General features: G+C 41.4%; 3 protein-coding genes across 4 annotated transcripts in view; 2 read left to right on the plus strand and 1 right to left on the minus strand.

Annotated features, from left to right (window-relative positions):
• The window catches only part of mybl2b (v-myb avian myeloblastosis viral oncogene homolog-like 2b), a 6,476-nt gene extending 2,564 nt beyond the window's left edge, over window positions 1-3,912 (plus strand). Inside the window, exons 9-15 of the mRNA XM_035662250.1 lie at window positions 379-651; window positions 740-882; window positions 1,040-1,139; window positions 1,252-1,362; window positions 2,485-2,583; window positions 2,674-2,805; window positions 2,924-3,912. Of these exons, the coding sequence (XP_035518143.1) occupies window positions 379-651; window positions 740-882; window positions 1,040-1,139; window positions 1,252-1,362; window positions 2,485-2,583; window positions 2,674-2,805; window positions 2,924-3,052 (987 nt within the window). The 3' untranslated portion in view covers window positions 3,053-3,912. The remainder of the gene's footprint in view (window positions 1-378; window positions 652-739; window positions 883-1,039; window positions 1,140-1,251; window positions 1,363-2,484; window positions 2,584-2,673; window positions 2,806-2,923) is intronic.
• Window positions 3,913-4,455: 543 nt separating this feature from the next.
• rpn2 (ribophorin II) lies at window positions 4,456-12,014 on the plus strand. Of its 2 annotated transcripts, XM_035662247.1 has the most exons (18): window positions 4,456-4,539; window positions 4,881-5,074; window positions 5,190-5,285; window positions 5,538-5,713; window positions 5,824-5,899; window positions 6,020-6,154; window positions 6,259-6,435; window positions 6,523-6,641; window positions 6,883-6,988; window positions 7,403-7,494; window positions 7,590-7,704; window positions 7,912-8,106; window positions 8,198-8,284; window positions 8,399-8,494; window positions 8,956-9,031; window positions 10,114-10,243; window positions 10,824-10,922; window positions 11,376-12,014. In XM_035662247.1, exons 1-17 carry the CDS (start codon window positions 4,527-4,529, stop codon window positions 10,873-10,875), a joined length of 1,935 nt encoding a protein of 644 aa, XP_035518140.1. In that variant the 5' UTR covers window positions 4,456-4,526; the 3' UTR covers window positions 10,876-10,922; window positions 11,376-12,014. The 2 variants fall into 2 exon arrangements, with proteins under 2 accessions (XP_035518140.1, XP_035518142.1); XM_035662249.1 differs by lacking the exon at window positions 10,824-10,922.
• A 2,488-nt stretch (window positions 12,015-14,502) lies between these two features.
• Window positions 14,503-17,017, minus strand: ghrh (growth hormone releasing hormone). The gene is made up of 5 exons (XM_035661695.1): window positions 16,938-17,017; window positions 16,084-16,188; window positions 14,862-14,966; window positions 14,612-14,731; window positions 14,503-14,515 (listed from the first exon to the last, which is right to left on the minus strand). Exons 1-5 carry the CDS (start codon window positions 17,015-17,017, stop codon window positions 14,503-14,505), a joined length of 423 nt encoding a protein of 140 aa, XP_035517588.1.
• Between the last annotated feature and the right edge of the window lie 1,697 nt (window positions 17,018-18,714).

Genomic DNA, 18,714 nt, shown 5'->3' on the forward strand with positions numbered 1-18,714 from the left:
ATTTTTATTGTATTTTAGCCTGCATTGTGGCTAAATAAATGTTACAGTTGGAGGGAAACTAGTCAATTCGGGAGTGGAGTGTCTCATAAATGATGAATCTATGGCTGGGAAACAATTTCTTAAGAACTATAGGATCCCTGGTTGAATTATACACAGTTCAGTTGTGCTGTTTTATCATATTGTCATTATTATACGATATAACCTTCTTTTAACTAGTTAACATTGTTTTATTTTCTATTAAGTTAACTTTTATGACCTTTTACTGTCTTACCCCTCCATACTCATCCAAGAGCAAAAAAGGCATTTTAAAGGGCAGCTGAGTATAACATTTTGTAGTAGTAGCTAGACATCCAACTAAAATGTCTCCTCTGCTGTCAGGACATCGATGGCTGGTGCAACCTCGCAGCCTTTGACCTGCCAGAGGACAGTCCGAGCCCCGAGCGCCACCAGTTCCGCCTGGAGGGCAGCGCCTTGCAGGAGTTGAGCAAAGGCAGCAAGGGGGAACTCATCCCCATCTCTCCCGGAGGGGTCACGCCGCCCTCCATACTGAACCGCCGAAGCCGCAGACGCATCGCCTTGTCCCCCGACGCCAATAACTCCATGACTCCCAAGAGCACTCCTGTCAAAATCTTGCCCTTTTCTCCGTCTCAAGTAAGTCGTTTGATCCCGCCGCTGTGACTTTGGTGCTGCTCGCGACGTCACATGAGACGGTCTAACCAACTAACGTGTGTTGTTCCAGTTCCTCAACATGTGGACCAAGCAGGACACTCATGACCTGGAGAACCCGTCCCTCACGTCCACGCCGGTGTGCAGCCAGAAAGCCATTGTAACTACGCCGCTACAGCGTGACAAGACCCCCCTCACTCAGAAGGAAAACTCAGCGTGAGTGGAGGGGTTCTGATAGCTGCTTTCATTTTTGGATCCAGTCAGTCGTGAACACTAGCTAGTGGCAGATGTGGAAATGTTAACCTAATAATAAGCTATACAAAATGATTCTGATTCAGTACTGGATTTGAATTAGATTTTTGTTGTCCTGTAGATTCGTCACTCCCAACCACAAGTCCGATCTCTGTACGACCCCACGGACTCCCACACCGTTCAAAAATGCCATGGAGAAGTACGGTCCTCTGCAGCCACTGGTGAGCATCTGTACCTGTCAGTGAAAAGCAACGAGTTCAGTTCATGCCTTTATCAACACTGCATTAACACTATAATGTGTGTGTGTGTGTGTGTGTGTGTGTGGAATCTTAGCCCCAGACTCCAAACCTTGAAGACGACATAAACGAGGTCATCCTAAGAGACGCTGGGATGGACCTGGTTGTCGTCTGCTCGACTCCGCCTGAGCAAAGACGCAAAACGATGGTAACTACGAGTCAACTTTAATATTTAACACCTTCTTTAACCCTCGAATCTTTGTTGGTGTTTCTGCATTTTCTACTTCTGTGTGTTCTTACCATTCACATTAGTAATGATGTACATTTTAAAATGGATTAATATTACTTCAAGGCTTACGTAGCAGCAGTATATAGTTGATTTTTGCAACATGTCTTTACTGCAGCAGCTTTAAGTATAAAGACCTTGTGTCGCAGTAGAGACAAATTGAAGGCGAGTTATAAAATAAACTTCCAGATTGAACTCTTAATGGCTATATGCAATTTAGTGTATAGTTGGTGTATAGTGGTTCAATTAAAATTCATAGAAGCAGAGGACTTAATTTAGGAGTTAATAGTGACCATGGTTGCAGAAACACGCACATGAGATCATAGAGAGCCAACTGATACAAGAAAATAAGACAAAGTTACATTTTTTTATTCCAATACCAAGTACTGTAGTTCATACTCATTTATTTCATATATTTATAGCTAGATAGTAAATATTTGGAACAACAATTTTTCAGGAAGAACACTGGAAATGTACTGAATTACAGGAGCTAGTGTAACAGCAGCTAGGGACTGGCTTTGTGTAATGGTGTATGCTGCCACATTAGAACATTTAGTGAACAATTCAAGCTTGACTTAGTATAGAAAGTAATAAAGAGCATGGCTTCATGACTTCTCCTCAGGCGTTTATGTAACTGGCCTGTGTGTCTGTTTAACTGCCTGGGAATGTTGAGTACTTGTTTTCAGTTTTCACACGGCTTCACAGATTCACACCTTGGAGCTGTGCATTACAATGACAGTCTTCCACTGTTGGTCAGCAGGCGGCGGCTCAGGAGCAACTCGGTGTGAAATCTCTACTTCACTCACTTCCCCCAACCAGAAATGTCTAAGCTTCTGTTGCCACCACCTTTAAAGAATGCTTGGAACTAATATGCTGGAGCTTCCCTGCTAGAACCTTAGCAGTGAAACAGAACCTAAAGAGCTCAGTGTTTGCTTGCGTGTGCCATTTTTTTCCCCCTCACCTATTGTTATTGCTTTTATTTTGGACAGAAATTGTACTTGCTGTTGTTAACACTCTTTTTTTCTTGCTGTTTTTTTCTTCCAGCATCGGCCTCCTATGAAGAAAGTGCGGAAGTCATTGGCCCTAGATGACTGCCAGTCCAAACGCAAATGCCTCAAAACTGAAGCCAAACACAGCATCAAGGTAAGAAATAAAAAGAAATAAATGTGTTGTCAGCCAGTCCCTAGATTTGACCCATGCTAAATCTTTTTGTCCTTCTGTTTTTTGCCACAGGAAGAACCCATGATAGTTTGTCTCAACTCCCCGTCATTTTGCAATAAGCAGCATGAAAATATTTTGGATCAGGGCTTCCTTTTGGGACCTAGTGACGGTGCCATATTTCCCAGCACGGTGCCCCCGATTCCGGTAAGTGCCACCTTTTTAACCCTAAAGGAATGAACATCCTCATCAAGTCTTCTAACATGGCTTTTCTACTTTGACCTGATTCTACCGTAACGTTTTTTTTTAAAAATTCTTTCTTCAGATGTCAAAAGAATGGGAGACGGTTGTTTGTGGCCAAACTAAAGACCAGCTCATAATGACGGAGAAAGCAAGGCGCTACCTTCGCTCACTGAAATCCCACGCTCCCAATCGGGCCCTGATTCTGTCCTGAGACACCCACATGTTACACACGCACAACTTAGTGTTGCTGTTTGTCCCTTACTGTTTGCTATTTGTGGTGGGAAAAAAGAACATGTCATCTGTAGGTTTAGTACAGTTTTTGAACAAGTCCTTAGCAATCAAAACAATATACAGTCCTATCAATTTGAGAGAGAATGGTGCTTTTAGATGTAGTCCCACTCCAGTGGCCTTAGGCAAACAAGTCAATTGATCACATTTAATTGTATTGTTGTCACTTAAACATGTTTAAAAAGAACAATGAATGTAAAATTGAAAAAAATCACGGCTATATACTTTTGCTATCACTGAAAAGACATGGTTTTACATTGCATAATGTGTCTGTAACAGTTTTTTTTTAAAGTGAAGAATACAAACACTCAGGTTGTATAACTTGAATATGGAGTGAATTCAGAGATGAAGTGTCCATGTTGACAATGTTAAGTGAGCATTGTCTTGTAAGATCGGTTTAGCATGTGTATAGATTTATAATATACATCTCAGTACACATTTAAAATGAGAATCTGGGTTCAATTAGACATCTGCTGGAAATCTGCAGCACACTACCTACACAGTGATAAATATACTTGGGAAAGTTTTATGCTCTACCCAAGTAGTTTAGGTGTAATGGAGGCATGAAGGTGTACCAGTGTTGATGTCAAGGGTATTATATTGTTATTTAGCACTGTTTGTAAATACTAAGTGGTGTATGTTTTTACTTTGTCTTACAACATTTTGTTAAGAGATGTAATAAAATGGCAATAATATTTCCAATACACAATTTCCTCCTGACTATGCCGCTACAGCTCGAAGCAGCTTTACACTGTACTGTATATCTAACATAAGCCTGTCACTGAACTTTTGACTGGTTGTAGTTTTATAACGGGTTGTGCTCAACACAGGAGTGTCTGTGTTAATAGTGTATTATCAAATGATAAAGGGTGTTTTTATAATGCATTCGCCTGCTGTTTCTGTACTTGGAAACTAGGAACTAGGAAATACCTTCACATGGACAAATATGTTTAATCATGTCTTGGGGATCTGTAGCCTGCTTGAGATTATCAGATATATCAATCTCAACTTTATCTGCTATGATTAAATGCACAGAAGTTCAGAACCTTCTATTAGGAGCATGTGTTACATATCACGATTTATGTCAAGTGTAACAAAACATCCTACATGGTTTACATTATAAATATGCCAGTTTATAAAATGAAACATGCCACTGCGTACTAATTAACACAATTATGTAAATAAATTGGAAACACAATTGTAATGAACTCATCATTACTATTATGAAATGGCACATTGACTAAATTTGTGTATACGTGTACTTTAAAAAAAGAAACACCGCTTTTATTTTGAAATGTGAGTTGTACAACCGGATATGATACTCTTGATGACAGCTCGCTCTCTGAGACACCGGAAGCTTTCGTCGGTTTTGGTGACGCTGCATTAGACTGCAAGACATGGACCGGTCTAGTAAGTGAATTACTGCTGAAATATCTAGTATAGTGTTAGTTATGTGTGTTCCTGGCGTTGTGTACCTTTAGTAAGTTATTCAAGAATAGGTTTTTTAATTTAATTTTAGGAAAGAAATAGCACACGGTGCACGCAGTGTGTCGCTTCCTACTTACGACTGCTAGCTCGCCTCGCTAGCTGCATGAAGGAGCGAGCGTTGTCTCAATGAATGAATGAATACCTATCGTCACCAGAGATAGTCAACTATAAACCCGTAGTATTGTGTCCTCTCCTCGGTGGTAAGAGATAAACACACCTGTGGACCAGCCGGCAGGTTAACTGTGTTTGCTGTGTGTCCGCAGGGCTGCTCGGGTTGTTCCTCCTCCTCAGCCTGGCTCCTGCTGGAGCTCAGGCGCTCACACCGGCGCACTACCTCTCCCTGTCTGATGTGGGCCGACTACAGAACCTCCTGAGCCAACAGTTCACCGACCTGGAGTCCGCATACTACTCTGTTGTTGGTCTGACCAAGCTTGGAGCCACTGTTCCCGACCACAAGGTAAGAACCCCCCCTCCATTATGCGGCTAGTAATTCTGATGTAGAAGAATGTGTATTGAAATAACCATTTGTGAAATATCCATGTTCTTTTGCTTAAATGTGTGTTTGTTTGCAGGGAGTCTGCCAGTTCCTTAAATCTCAGCTTGACCCAACCAGTATAGACTCTCTCTTCTTTGCTGCTGAGACCAGTAGGGCCATTTCAGGATGTGAGGTAAGAAAGCCCTACTGCCATTTGCTATATTTAAAAGCATTTTTGCAGATATTAAGAAGACCTCATTTTGTTTTGGTATTTGATTTACACATAACTGCTTCGTGGTCAAGATGTTAAAGCAATCCTTCATGTGATTACAGTTATAGTAGAATAACTGTATAAGAGCATTAGTTTGACCTGAGTGGACGATGCAGTATATAATGTGAACCCTCAAGTGCTGAACTTTATATGAGATTTTTGTTCACTTCCTAGATCCCCGTGTCCAATGAAACCCGGGACATCCTCCTGGCTGCAGTTAGTGAAGATTCCACCATGAGTCAGATCCACCGCGCCGTCAGCGCACTCAGCTCTCTGGGGCTTCCTCTGGCTTCCCAGGAAGTTGTTGGTGCCCTGACGGGTCGCATCAACAAGGAGGACAACGTCATGGCGTAAGTGTTAGTCGTGTTGGTTAAGGGGGTGCAGTTGCATTCTGGGTGGAGGGTCCTGCAGGGGTCACGAGCAGTTTAATTAACAACCAATGTATGTTCTCTTTGGACAGAATCACCTTAGCTCTGCAAACAGCAGCCCGCCTGTCCCAGCAGGCAGACCTTGGAGGGATCCTGGAGGAAATTGAGGTGAGCTCTCTAAATTCCACCAGGTGGCGCTGTGTCTCTGTTCTTTGGCTCAAAGCAAGACACACTGGACTCTGAAGAATGAAGCTTTAACACATTTTTTTTTGCTTTTTGTCCTCTCAGGATCTGACAGCTCGTTTGGATGATCTTGGTGGCATCTACCTCCAGTTTGAAGAGGGGCTTGAGGCGACCGCCGTGTTTGTCACCGCTGCTTACTCCCTGTCAGATCATGTGGACATGGAGCCTCCTCTGAAGGAGGTATGGTTTCTGCCTCTCAGGTTCTTTCAGGTTTTGTCTTTGTGTGTTATTTTTATTTTTTTTTTCTCCCCCTGAAACTGATGGAAGATGTGCTCTCCCCACAGGACCAGGTCATCCAGCTGGTGAACTCTATCTTCAGCAAGAAATCCTGGGACTCTCTGGCCGAAGCCTTCAGCGTTGCAAGTGCCGCCGCCGCTCTCTCCAACAACCGTTTCCACGTGCCGGTCATTGTCAGCGCTCAGGGCCCAGCCACAGTGTCCCACAGCCAGCCAACCCTGCAGGTACAGACGTTAGCTGACCCAGCTACAGTCCTCTGCATGCTCTTTAATCATCACCTCGCAGTGACGCTGTTTCTGTCTGATTCACAGCTCCTCGTTACTGACGTCATGTCTCAGCCTCTGACTTCAGCCAACGTGCTGGTGGAGTCTGCGTACGCTGTGGCCTCCAAGAGCGTCATACTCAGCCTAGCACCTTTCACACTCAACGAGTATGTATCATTAGAGACATAACTGTCTGCTGACGTTATTTACCCAGCTTCCCCGCTGCTTGAATATCTATGAATGACCCCAAAAGCTGGAAGAAATATATATATATATATATATATAATATGTATACCGGTATATTTATATTTATATATATTTATATATATTTCTGTCAGTTGGCAGTATGTCTTCATCCTGGTTTATGTAGGACATTCACTGTATTATTCTCTTTTCCCTGATTTTCAGTGGGGTCTTTGAACTGAACTTCATGTCCAATCAGCCAGCCAGTGGATATTACCAGTTTACCGTTGCAGTGACCGGAGATACCCGGCTGGTTGCCAATCATGTTGAGGTGAGGTGGCGGTCGGTAATGGAGACATAACTTTTATTTTTTAAATTAATAAAAAAATTTTTATATATGATTTATTTATGGGATTTTCAAAACAAAAACAATACAGTAAATGAACCATTGCATGTATGGCACGGACAAATGAAATGGAAAAAGAACAACATGACAACAAGACAAGAGTGACAGCTACAACCATATTGTAACACAGCCACAAGAGAGTGGGGTGGTGGGACTTGAACTGGGTCTTTGGCTTTATTTGCCTTAGTGGAGAAAGTGATACAAATGAAAATGTGCCATTGTTGAGTCACATGTGGAGGTTGTGCCAATCTGACTATGACTGTAGTCACTCTTTGTTTAGGGATTTGTATGCTGCTGTGACTCGATGTAACTTTGTGTTGTGACTCTGTCCGCCTGCAGCTCAAAGTGAAGGTGTCCACTGAAGTGGCTGTCACTAACATGGACCTCTCTGTGGTGGATAAGGACCAGAGCATCGGCACAAAGACCAGCAGGTTAGGAGACAAGTTTGATGAGTGAAGCCCTATTCTCAGGGACTCATTAGCATAACAATATAATACCAATTGCTTTTGTCTTTTAAATGAACCAGGGTTGACTATCCCTCCAAATCCAAGAGCCCGTTCACAGCAGACAGCCACCAGAACTTTGCTATGTCCTTCCAGCTGGTTGACATCAACACTGGAGTGGAGCTCACACCTCACCAGGTATGTAATACACACGTAAAGCTGTGGCAAAATCTGTTCATTGTTGCTTACTTCATCTGCTTTCATAATCACTCTTGTGAGCATATAACTGTTTTTATTATACATCTGACTGGCCAGAACAATCACGCAAACAGCAAACCACTGCGGCCGGTGAGAAAGCTCCCAGGCCTTAATGTTAAAGAACACTATTTGTTTTCTCTTGCACAGACTTTTGTCCGGCTGCACAATCAGAAAACTGGCCAAGAGGTTGTGTTTGTGGCTGAACCCGACAGCAAGAATCTGTACAAGTTTGAGTTGGACACAGCAGAGCGGAAATCCGAGTTTGACTCCATCTCTGGTACCTATTCCCTCTACCTCATCGTTGGGGACGCTACCCTGGAGAATCCCATCCTGTGGAATGTGGTGAGTGTCTGTTCAGACTCGGTGGCGGTGGTGAAGAGCCAGTGAAAAGTTGATATTCGGCTGTAATGTTGAATTCTAATCTTTTTAAAAGGCGGATGTTATTCTGAAGTTTGTGGATGAGGAGGCCCCTGCTACCATTCAGCCCAAGACTCTCTATGTACCCAAACCAGAGATCCAGGTAATACTTGTGTACTCCTTTTTTTAGATCCGAATTACTGCTTGATGCTGGGGAATAAAGCAGCATGCTGTAGCTCTCAGTCCAGCGGTTTAAACTCTCCTCTTGTCTCTGCAGCACTTATTCAGGGAACCAGAGAAGAAGCCTCCCACGGTGGTCTCCAATACCTTCACTGCACTCATCCTGTCCCCATTCCTGCTGCTGCTCATCCTGGTAATATTGGTGTTTTTTTTTATCAGCTTAACTGTAGAGCAACTTATTTATGGAAATGATTTAGAAACTATTCATCTTATTTAAAGGCACACCTAAAAACTAACCTACTTCCATTATTAATCAAAACCCTTTTCAATAGAGCATTCAGCTTTGTTATATATTATTGTTGTAAGCACAGTGGTCTAGTTTTTCCCCCCCATAACAGCTCTTCAGTGGGAACCCTTCTCATGCAGTGAATGAGGCTCCAGTACAGAATGAATATAATGCTTGTTTTAATTTGAAATCACAAAAGCTACGGTGTATTTTTTTTCCCCTGGCATTTGCAGTGCTGAGTAATAGTTATTGTTGCAGTGGATCAGTGCATTGTGTGTGAGGTGGTAAACAGTTTTTCAGCCCTTTTGTCTGCAGCTCTCGCAGGGAATGAAAATCACATTGTCTTTCATTCTCCCTCTCTTCTGTAGTGGTTTAAGCTCGGAGCCAACATCTCCAACTTCAGCTTCTCTCCCAGCACCATTCTGTTCCACGTAGGACACGCAGGTTAGTCCCAGTGTTTGAAGTGAAATGTTGATCACAGATGTGATTGCTCTACAGCCTCCTCATCTACTATTCATCTGTCTGTTGTCCAGGATGACAAGCACTGCAGTAATGACTGTGTGTGACTGATCAATTTCAGCAATGCGTTCTTCATGAAATTCCACGCATAAAATCTCATTATGAAATAATCCCCCCCAACCACAACACCTCTAGAACATTAAGTTAGCTTTGCAACTTAGGGCAAATTTTGGTAAAAGAAAAGGGGAACTAATGTGCGTTTCCATTCACTACTGTTCTATGAATATTAGGAGTTTGGTGCGTCAGTGGCTCAACGAGATGACATAAACAAACAATGGAAAACACGATGGAAATATCTATTTATCCATCTATTTAGTTTGATGTATTATTGTGACAAAGGTTACTCCTCATCGCTCCACACAGATCTGAGGTTTTCATTTGCTGTAATTTTTTATGTCTAAAATGGCGCGACAGCTTGTGGCGTTGGGAATGTGCACCAAAAAAACTCCATATTCAAATTGTAATACATGAACAAAAAACAATATAAATTTGATTCCACAAATATTTCTGTTAATATCTATGAAGATTACATTGCAGGGGGCTTTAAAGGGGGTTTTAAAACCATCACACCCCCTTTTTCATGGCATTAATTGATTCTGTTTGGGTTTGTTAACCTCTCTTGACTTGAAGTATTTAATATCTTTTCTGGCTAAAGATGTCTCTTGAGCTTACTTGGCACCATTTGATAGTTTTCCCTGCAACTGATGCATCAGCGAGCCTCCCCTCTCTATGAAAAGCTATAAACCAAGCAGCTTTTACTGTGCAGTCTGATTTTCCTTTGGCCCACTGTGGCCTGTATCCTAAAGGTGTCGAAAAACAAAATATAAAAATGAGATAATATATTAATGAAAATATACAATTCTAAACAAAGAAAACAAAATTAATGTTGGTCTGTCCTTAAAGCCCCCCACCCACTACTGCACTGACATACAGTATGTTACATTAGACTGTATATGTTGACAGTGTAGCAGCTGTTTTGTTTAGATGTTAATGTTGCTTCATTTCAGCCTTGCTGGGCCTGATGTACGTCTACTGGACCCACCTGAACATGTTCCAGACTCTGAAGTACCTGGCGATTATCGGCGGTGTAACCTTCCTCGCCGGGAACCGCATGCTGGCCCAGAAAGCAGTGAAGAGGTACGTCTCCCGATGGTGCCGGGCACAAATAGTCCCTAGAGAGTCCTTAATCCCAGAGAGAAAGCCTAGCCCCCTTTCAGACGACGAGGACTCGGATGCTTTGAGGCCTCTTGGTAGTTCTTAGCCTTAAACCTGAGGAAGAGTGCCTTCTCCATATCGGTAGCTCCTCAGCTGGTCCCCAGAGGCTGATTTCAATGCCAGACTCTCTGCCAGGAGGAGAGCTCGTGCCTACTTGGACCATGAGAGAAGCGTGGCGGCAAGATCAGCAAGAGTGATGATCTAAGTGGGCAATTTCTTCACCATCAATATGTAGAGCCCTCAGAGGGCCAGAGTGAGCAATTTGTAGCCTGTGTCACTGACTCAAGACGTCACTGTAATTGTTCACTTCTACTTCTTGCTCTTTACGACAGCCCATTTAACCCTTTTAAGCACGTAGAATTTAGCAATTAGTGATTTCACAAATGTCATTTCTCCAGTGAGGACTTCCCTTCTTTCATGCTAGTCTCTGTCTCCTTGCAGCTGGTGCCTGTGTCTTTTTAACCCCTCTATCCACACCTCGCTCTCTCTTTACTTTTTTCAGGATTGCCGCAGAGCAAAGTAGTAGGTTGGCAAAGTATAGGAGCCTACGATAGAGCCCCCCCATTTGTAACAAATGAGTCGGTCGTGCATCCAGGCTGAAGTAAGGGCATCCTCACAGACTGCATCCACAGTGCATTTCATAGTGGCTGGCAACGTGCATGGCTGTGTGGTGCTCACTCATTCTAACTCCAGAGTGTTCACGTGTACTTGCCCCCGCCCCCCCTCCCCACAGTTTGCCTCTTACTCATCCCACCATGTTCATTGCTAGCCATAGCCATACCAGCGTTTGCTAATCCCTCCATCGTGGTCTAACACCCGTGGTCCTGGTTGTGCCATTAGTGACATGTTTTTGTGTTCATGAGTCGTCCAGATCTTAAGACATTTGTCATGAGAGTGTGTCCCCCGTTCTGTTTGTCCTGGAGGGGGTGCACATTGAAATGCATGATCGACCCCTTACATGACTTCATGTCAAAGATCAGGTGTGAAATAAAGGTTTTTAATTTGTGCATGCGTTTTTTAAAACTAATGTTTGCCTTTTTAATCTCTTCCACAGAATTGAGAAAAAATAAGAGAGAGAAAATTAAAAGAAGACACTGATGAAGCTCATTTTTTGTTTCCAAGGAGTCATTCAACGATGCATCAAATCGGACTTTAAACACGGCGTGGCAGTTCAAGAATCCAATCAACAGTTTAAACATGCAGTTTGTCTGTGTTGCCAAAACGGAAGAAATTGAGATATCGCAGCGCCTCCCGAGGACAAACGCTCACTGACAGATACCCTGCACTGTAAAGCTACTGATCATTGCACTTCATCTTCCTGTGAGATTTGTTTTCTTATTGTCCAACATGCCAGTGTTTTCTAAGTGAGCTGGGATTTTTATTTGAGGTTTCTTTTTGGTTGATCTGTGTGTTTTTTTTGTACATTCCTCTCTGTTGTTGCTCAGTGCCCATTTCACCTCGTAACAGAAGCTGTCGCCATGTCTCAGCTGGTAAAACACCGTTGGCAGCAGCACTGTCACTGTGCCAGTGTGTTTGCCTGTTTGGTGCATCAGATGTGTAGGAGGAGCGGTAGTCTCCTATTTGATACAGCGTCAGCGTCCCCCCGAAAAAAAGGTTAATAATAAAATATGGGCAATTTTGAGGATATGAGGTTTTTGTAATGAAGAAGAGGAAATAAAGAATTTGAGGTGAATCTATGTGTATTGTCTTTATTTAGTAGAAACCTACAACATTTTTCTTTTGAAGGGATTCAAACAATTTAGTGGAGACACGGGAGAATCTGTTGCAATCTAATCGTTAACCCAGTAGAGGAAGAAGGTTATTCAGACTCAAAAATATCAGTAACACTAGAAAATACTTGAAATTCCCTCTTTGTGTTTTCTCGCTGAGCTTCTGAGGAGCGTCAGTAACATATTGTACTCAAAAGACCATAACTTGGACTACTGAAGCATCATATAAACTTCAGCGTAATTTGGAATGCATCTTTGTACAGACTGAAAATTGTGTTGTCCCTATTTTGTAGTTGTGTTAGGAGGAAATCTCTCTATGGCCAGTATGGAGAAGCATAGAGCAACCAACAACCCTTGTACATACCTGTAACACATATACCTGGAGAAGTGGGGTTGGTTTTAAGTTGGAGTTTTATTCCATATTCTACCATATAAATACCAGTTTTTACCATTAACAGAAACAGTTTTGCCATGACACGGTGGCATTCTGTTAACTGCAATTTAACAGTCTGTAATATAAAAAAATGTTCCTTTACAATGCCATATCGATAAAGATTTTGCCGCCAGATATGACTGTGTTTTACTTATTTAATTGCATTTAATCTATTTAGAGTTTACAGTCTTTTACTGTCATGATTTGACAGTTTTTCACTGTAAAGTCTACAGACATGTTTTACGGTGTACTAAATCAGTGGAATGTAGAGCATTAAGCAAACTGACTTGTAATACCTGTTATTCAATCTATGTAAAGTTAGCTTATGCTAGCCACACCTGACCAACTCGGGCTGCAGCAGTCAAACACCAGAGGGTATTAAACTGAGCAAGGGTGTGTTTTACTGCTCATGAATGGAACTTCTCATTTATGAGAGCACAGAGGTGTTATTTCTTCTTTGTCAGTTACTTTAATCCCAGCTGTGATGAACCAAAACGTTCTGTGAAAAAGGTCAATTAGGGGTTCTTTGCAAACAGGTGCCAGGAACCTAACAGGAGAGTGAGGGAAAATATCAAGCGCAGTCTGTGAGCACTCACAATCCTGAAGAGATGTCTAATCAGACTACACAAGTGAGAACACCTGTAACGCTCCTGAAAACACATTTCCTCAATCAGCCTCTTATTACGAGTGATGTGTTACGTGGACACGCAGTTTATCACATGAGAGAATTCTGTATCTTTTTGTCTGAGCTATTTTTACTGGTTTGAAGTGGGTGGGGCTCAGATGGAAAACGTGATGTCACATACCTCCGTGCACCAATCAGAATTCAACACATTTGAATCCTAATCTGATGACTGTGGGAAGTCAAACCAGAAACACACAGCCCTGATGAAGCAGATTAGCTGACTTTTAATAAATAGAGCCATAACATGCTTTTTTAAACTTTGATTGCTGCTTATTTATTCAGAAATACGTAGTTATAAACAAATACAAGTTTCCAGAGGTTTCAAAATATCCACGCTATTCTTGAAGTACATGTATTATGAGCAGAATACGCCACAATGTGTCATGTAAAAATACTGTGCAGAATGGCTCATTCAGTGTTACATCATTACATATATTATTGGATAATATAACTGATGCATTGTTGCCTAAGCAACAATATTGCTGATTGAGGGGGAGCACATTTATACCGTTGGTAGTTTAATAAATGTCAATACATTGTATTTATGTGGTTATATGTTTTCAAGGCTGACTAATTGTGCAAAGTGGGTGACTGAATAGAAGGCCCACAGCTCATTTAATCAATTTAATTCATCCAAGTATCTAATAACTGCAGCTGTCAAACACACACAGTGGTGTAAAAAGGTGCAATAGTTTCCTTTGAAAGATGGTGTAGTAGTTTATTATGTAAATCATAAAATAGAGATACTCAAGCTGTCTTCCCGGCACCACACCGGTTCAGACAGCCTCGACTCTTAAAAAATCACATTGTTGTTCAAGATTTCATCATTATTCCTTATTGGTATTTAAAGGAGCAATGAAGAATTTTCATTTTGTGTTGATTCTGGCGGCCCCTGTGGACAAAAGTGGTAGTGTTTTTACTGCCTACTTCATTGATTTTAAGGGGAATCCGACCCAGTGGCAGGCATTAAGAATAACTATACAGAAATAACCATCTACTTGCTGATGGTCTTGTTTGTTTATGTAGGTCATACAGAGGTATCAGTATGAAATTAATACCGTTTCTTAACCACTTAAAAATCCCTTGTAGTAGGTTTAAGCAGCAGTTACAGTATGTCTGTTAAAGAAAAATTGCAACTGAAGTTCCTCAGTGGCATTTCTTCCACAGTGATGAGCTGGGCTGCTGGTTTTCTTCACAGCTTTAATGGCAATACAAAAATGACAATATCATTTCCATGTGTAAAGAACAGGTCGGAGGGAGTATAAGAAAAGAAGCAGTGATGGTTATGAATAGTGCAGCAGCGAGGAGCTTCAGTGTGTTTGATCCACCAATCTCAACTCAGCAGCCTGTAAAGAGGAAAGACTCAGTTAGTGAAGGACTTGTTATTTCTGAAGGCTTTTAATGGACCTCTTAGCTTCAGGCTAGGTATTGTATTTATTTACCTTGACCTCGTGACATCCCCGTGCACACCTCTGTATCTCTGGTTGCTCTGGATGGATGTAAGGTCTTCTTTATAGGTCCCTTCATAAATATCCGACTGACGTTTCATGTAGCTTTCATCTCTGTGGAGACAAAAAACATCAGTTATATACAGTATGTTTCATTGTGTATTCCTGTCGGTGCCCTGAAAACACGCAGCGTTGCTTCTTTTGGGTACGCAGACTGAAGTTACATTCCTCCTGTGCTACCTACCCCAGCCGTTTGCCCATGATCGTCTGAAGGAACTTCCTGGCAGAGATTTGGCCCAGGACTTTCCTGTAACTGTTTGTAAAGATGGCATCAGCGTGGCGTCCTGAGCTAAAATCAGAAGGTGGAGAATTTACTACACGACAGTATTACTACACTAGTAAAAGACTCATTGCAGTCAATTTACAATAGACCTTTTTCACAGCAGCCATTTTCACAATAAATAGTAGGGTAGATACCGGTGTTACTAGTGATACTAACTGAAGTTTTGTTCCACTCAAACAGAGTCTGGGTGCTGCTATTGTGCATGTTGGTTCTCTGGAAAAGCTCTGCTACACTAAATGGAATAGAACCTTAATTAGTATCATTGGTACTGTGTTTACCCTACTATTTCATGTCAAAATGGCTGCTGTGAAAAAGGTCCACTGTCCAGCTTAAAGAATCAGTTCACCAAATTATAAAAAAAACACATTTCTTCACTAAAAGGTCCAGTGTGTAACATTTAGGAGGATATATTGTCAGAAATGGAATTTAATTATTTCAATAGGTAATGTTTTCATTAGTGTATAATCACCTAAAAATAAGAATTGTTGTGTTTTCGCTACCTACAGAGGGAGCAGGTCCTCTTCTACAGAGTCCGCCATGTTGAACCATCATGTTTCTGTTTTTCATGGCCATGTTTCTCCTACACACTTCACAGCTCGTACTCATTCCCAGGTTGTCAAATACAGACATGAACAGTGTTCAGTTTGTTTCAATCTGCAACTCTATCATTAGATGCCACTAAATCCTACACACTGGTCCTTTAAAACCAATGGTCCAGATGTGCAGATCATTTTGGTTTTATTCGCCCAGATGTTGAAATATCCTTCTATCTTACCTTCTTGTGATCAACTTTCTTTGTAAAAAATAAACAGTCCCTATAAAATCTGTGCCCAGTCAGGTCTGTGAATTATCTGGAGTAACTGGTACACTTTTTCTGAAAGGACATGCTGCTGTTGAATTCTTTTAGTATGTAAATTCACTGCTGTGAGCACCATAAAAGCAGATCCATTCACCTCCTTTGTATTGTGGTGGAGGCAGGAACCTTGGAGGCATGAACCAAGTCTATTTGCACTGTTAGATCCTACTGACGGTAAGTGAGAAAAAATGTTTTTTTTTAATTTAGGTAAACTGCTGCTTAAGCTGTATTTTAGATCAGCCACTCAGTCTCTATTGACAAACTGACCGTAACTCTGCTCGCTCCCTGGGGGGGCTCGTGTCTTCCTCCAGCTGCTCTGCTGGATTCTTTATAGAAGATGTCATCAGGATGGATGTATCCCTCTGGCCGAACCTGAGAAATATCCCCGTTAACCAAATGAGTGTAGAATATTCCAATATCTCCACACACATTATACCATAGTAAATACATTTTAATTCCTACTTAGAACAGAAAGTGATTTAATTATTACAGACTTTAGTTGGTGAAGATGGGTTTTAAATAAAATAATATATATACTCTAGCTCTTGTAAAATGAGATATTCTGCTGCTTTGGCAGAGGACAGTGTGATTAAGGTTCTATGTGTAAATGTAACATGGTGACTAATGCGGACATCTTGACCCTTTTTAGCATAACAGTGCAGAGGGCACAGCTTTGACATGTAAAGTAATCAGTGAAAGGTTTAAAACATCACGGATGTTGGATGCGACCATTCTTTCAGCCCTAACACTGGAACCAACTCTCAAATCAAACATATTTCTTTTAAGGTCACTTTATGTTTTCTATTTAAAGCTTTCTAACAATTTCAGCTGTTCCCAGAAGCTCAGCAACATTTAACGACACAGAGAATCCACACAGTGTATTCTGTGTGTTTGACCTGGTCAGAATTCTATTAATAATGTCATAAATTCAAAATAATATTCTTTAGCTACTTTTGAGTATTTCTGCTGCCAGCTTCAGGCGTCTACAGATCTGAACGGCTGGGTTGACCAGTCATAAAGGATTTAAATAACTTTAAAAACACTGCAAAACATCAAGACTAAAAATAGGTATTGGTAATGAAGACGACATGAAGAATTTTAGTAAATCTGTCAGGACTTACCTAATGGATGGGTGGTAGAGCGGGGAGCCTGATAAAGACATGACCAGGCAACAAAACAGCAGCAGTGCAGATTTCTCCATCCTCACAGCTAGTCCTGGAGAATAAATGACAGGAGTAGAAATTACATTAGAAAAAACGCTGAAACCACAGTTCCCCTCTCAACCAGGCTCATCGCTCTGCACAAGGCACTGAAGTTGCAGCAGGCTGAGACATGATGGAAAACACCAACATTTCATTTAAAATATTAAAACCGGTCAAAGAACAGGCATGAAAAATGTTTCATATACTCATTACCTTTACACGTGGTGGAAGAGTTAGATAGAGATATTTCAGATCTGATTTCGGATTCTGAGAGCCCCTGCAGTTCCTCTTTATTTGGTGCCCTCCACTCTCATCATCCCTCACTGCCAGAAGAGGACCGGACAAAAGAAACAGTGGAACAGTTCTGTTTGTTACCCCTGCATCCATGGTCAGTTTATACTGAACCTGTAGCTCCCAGTCACTCCCACATCACACATGATCTCTCTCTCCCTCTCTCCCTCTCTCCTTGAGCTGAGCTGTCTGCATGCTCTCTCTTTCTTTTTCTCCTTGTCTGGCTTTCTCAAATTCAAGTTTGCTTTACTGGCATGAACAACAGGAATTACAATATAAGTATAATTATATAGAATGTAGAAAAAAGGGTGGTAAAATGGTAAAAAAAATAAATGGCATACTACTAATACATAGTATACTATATTGAAAGAAAAACGAATTATTGCAAACAATTAATATACAACAAATAAGACATAAAAGTACAAATGTGACAGGATGAGTTTACAGTGTTGAAAATGAAATTAGATGTAACTTTGAGAACAGAATTACATTAGCAGCCATATGCAAATTGTTCCTTAAAATAATGTGTCTACAGCCATTGATTGTTAAGGAAATACAAACACATCTATTGACCTTCATTTCAAAGGATTTTGTCCATTAACCTGGTGGGAAAAACAAACAAATAAACAAAAACAATACAGAAACATATACAAAAGTGAAAAACACATATGACCTCATAAACATTTGAATAAACAGCTCTCTGACACATTTTTAGAAAAGACATTATGTTTCATTGACTATTAGGCCATTGACTGCAGGGCCACAGACTGGCACTGGGATTATTTCTATGAGGAGAAGTTAAATAATATAAAATGGAACTGTTTATTACTTTGAAGCTGCCACACTCCTCCCCTCCCCCCACCCCTCATCCTCGGATCCCAGTTTTGCACCATAACGTGAAAAATAAGTGTGAACCGCATCTCTCCCACCAATAAGTGCCCAGCTTTTGACACTGATTCAAGACGAATCGATTTATTAAAATGTCACTTCGGAGCTTTCCGTCCGCGTCCGGAACGTTTTCATGACGTCAAGTAGTTTCTTTTTTTTTTTTAGACGGACCGAGAAATTGGACGTACCGGGGGACATATTTGGCAAACGGACTGTCGGCGATGTGAGAGGACTATCTGTCGTCTACTTCCATGTTTGTTGAGCGGGACATAGTTCAGCACTACACCGTCATGTTTTCTGTCGTGGGCCTCATAATTCAACCCAACAGTGCAACAATAACATCGTCTGGGAAAAGTGGCTCGAGACGCCATGTCTGTAAATTGTTTAAAGGAACAGTGGCATCTGTTTGACGCGCGGGCCGTTCATGTGAAGCACAAATATTCTCCATGATAGTTGGTGTAGTTGAACATGAGCTGCTATAAGGCAGGACGTCTTCCACAGTCACCCAAACTGTCAT

This window comes from Morone saxatilis, unplaced genomic scaffold (assembly GCF_004916995.1).
Source record: "Morone saxatilis isolate NCDOM2014 unplaced genomic scaffold, NCSU_SB_2.0 Contig18, whole genome shotgun sequence".
Classification (NCBI taxonomy): domain Eukaryota; kingdom Metazoa; phylum Chordata; class Actinopteri; family Moronidae; genus Morone; species Morone saxatilis.

Coding starts and splice junctions, on each gene's coding strand:
- ghrh (XM_035661695.1), bottom strand. CDS start 17,017: ATGGAGAAATCTGCACTGCTGCTGTTTTGTTGCCTGGTCATGTCTTTA. Junction 16,189..16,937: donor CTCTACCACCCATCCATTAG/GTAAGTCCTGAC, acceptor GATATTTCTCAG/GTTCGGCCAGAGGGATACAT. Junction 14,967..16,083: donor AGGGAGCGAGCAGAGTTACG/GTCAGTTTGTCA, acceptor TTCTGATTTTAG/CTCAGGACGCCACGCTGATG.
- rpn2 (XM_035662247.1), top strand. Junction 6,989..7,402: donor TGGTTGCCAATCATGTTGAG/GTGAGGTGGCGG, acceptor GTCCGCCTGCAG/CTCAAAGTGAAGGTGTCCAC. Junction 9,032..10,113: donor GTTCCACGTAGGACACGCAG/GTTAGTCCCAGT, acceptor GCTTCATTTCAG/CCTTGCTGGGCCTGATGTAC.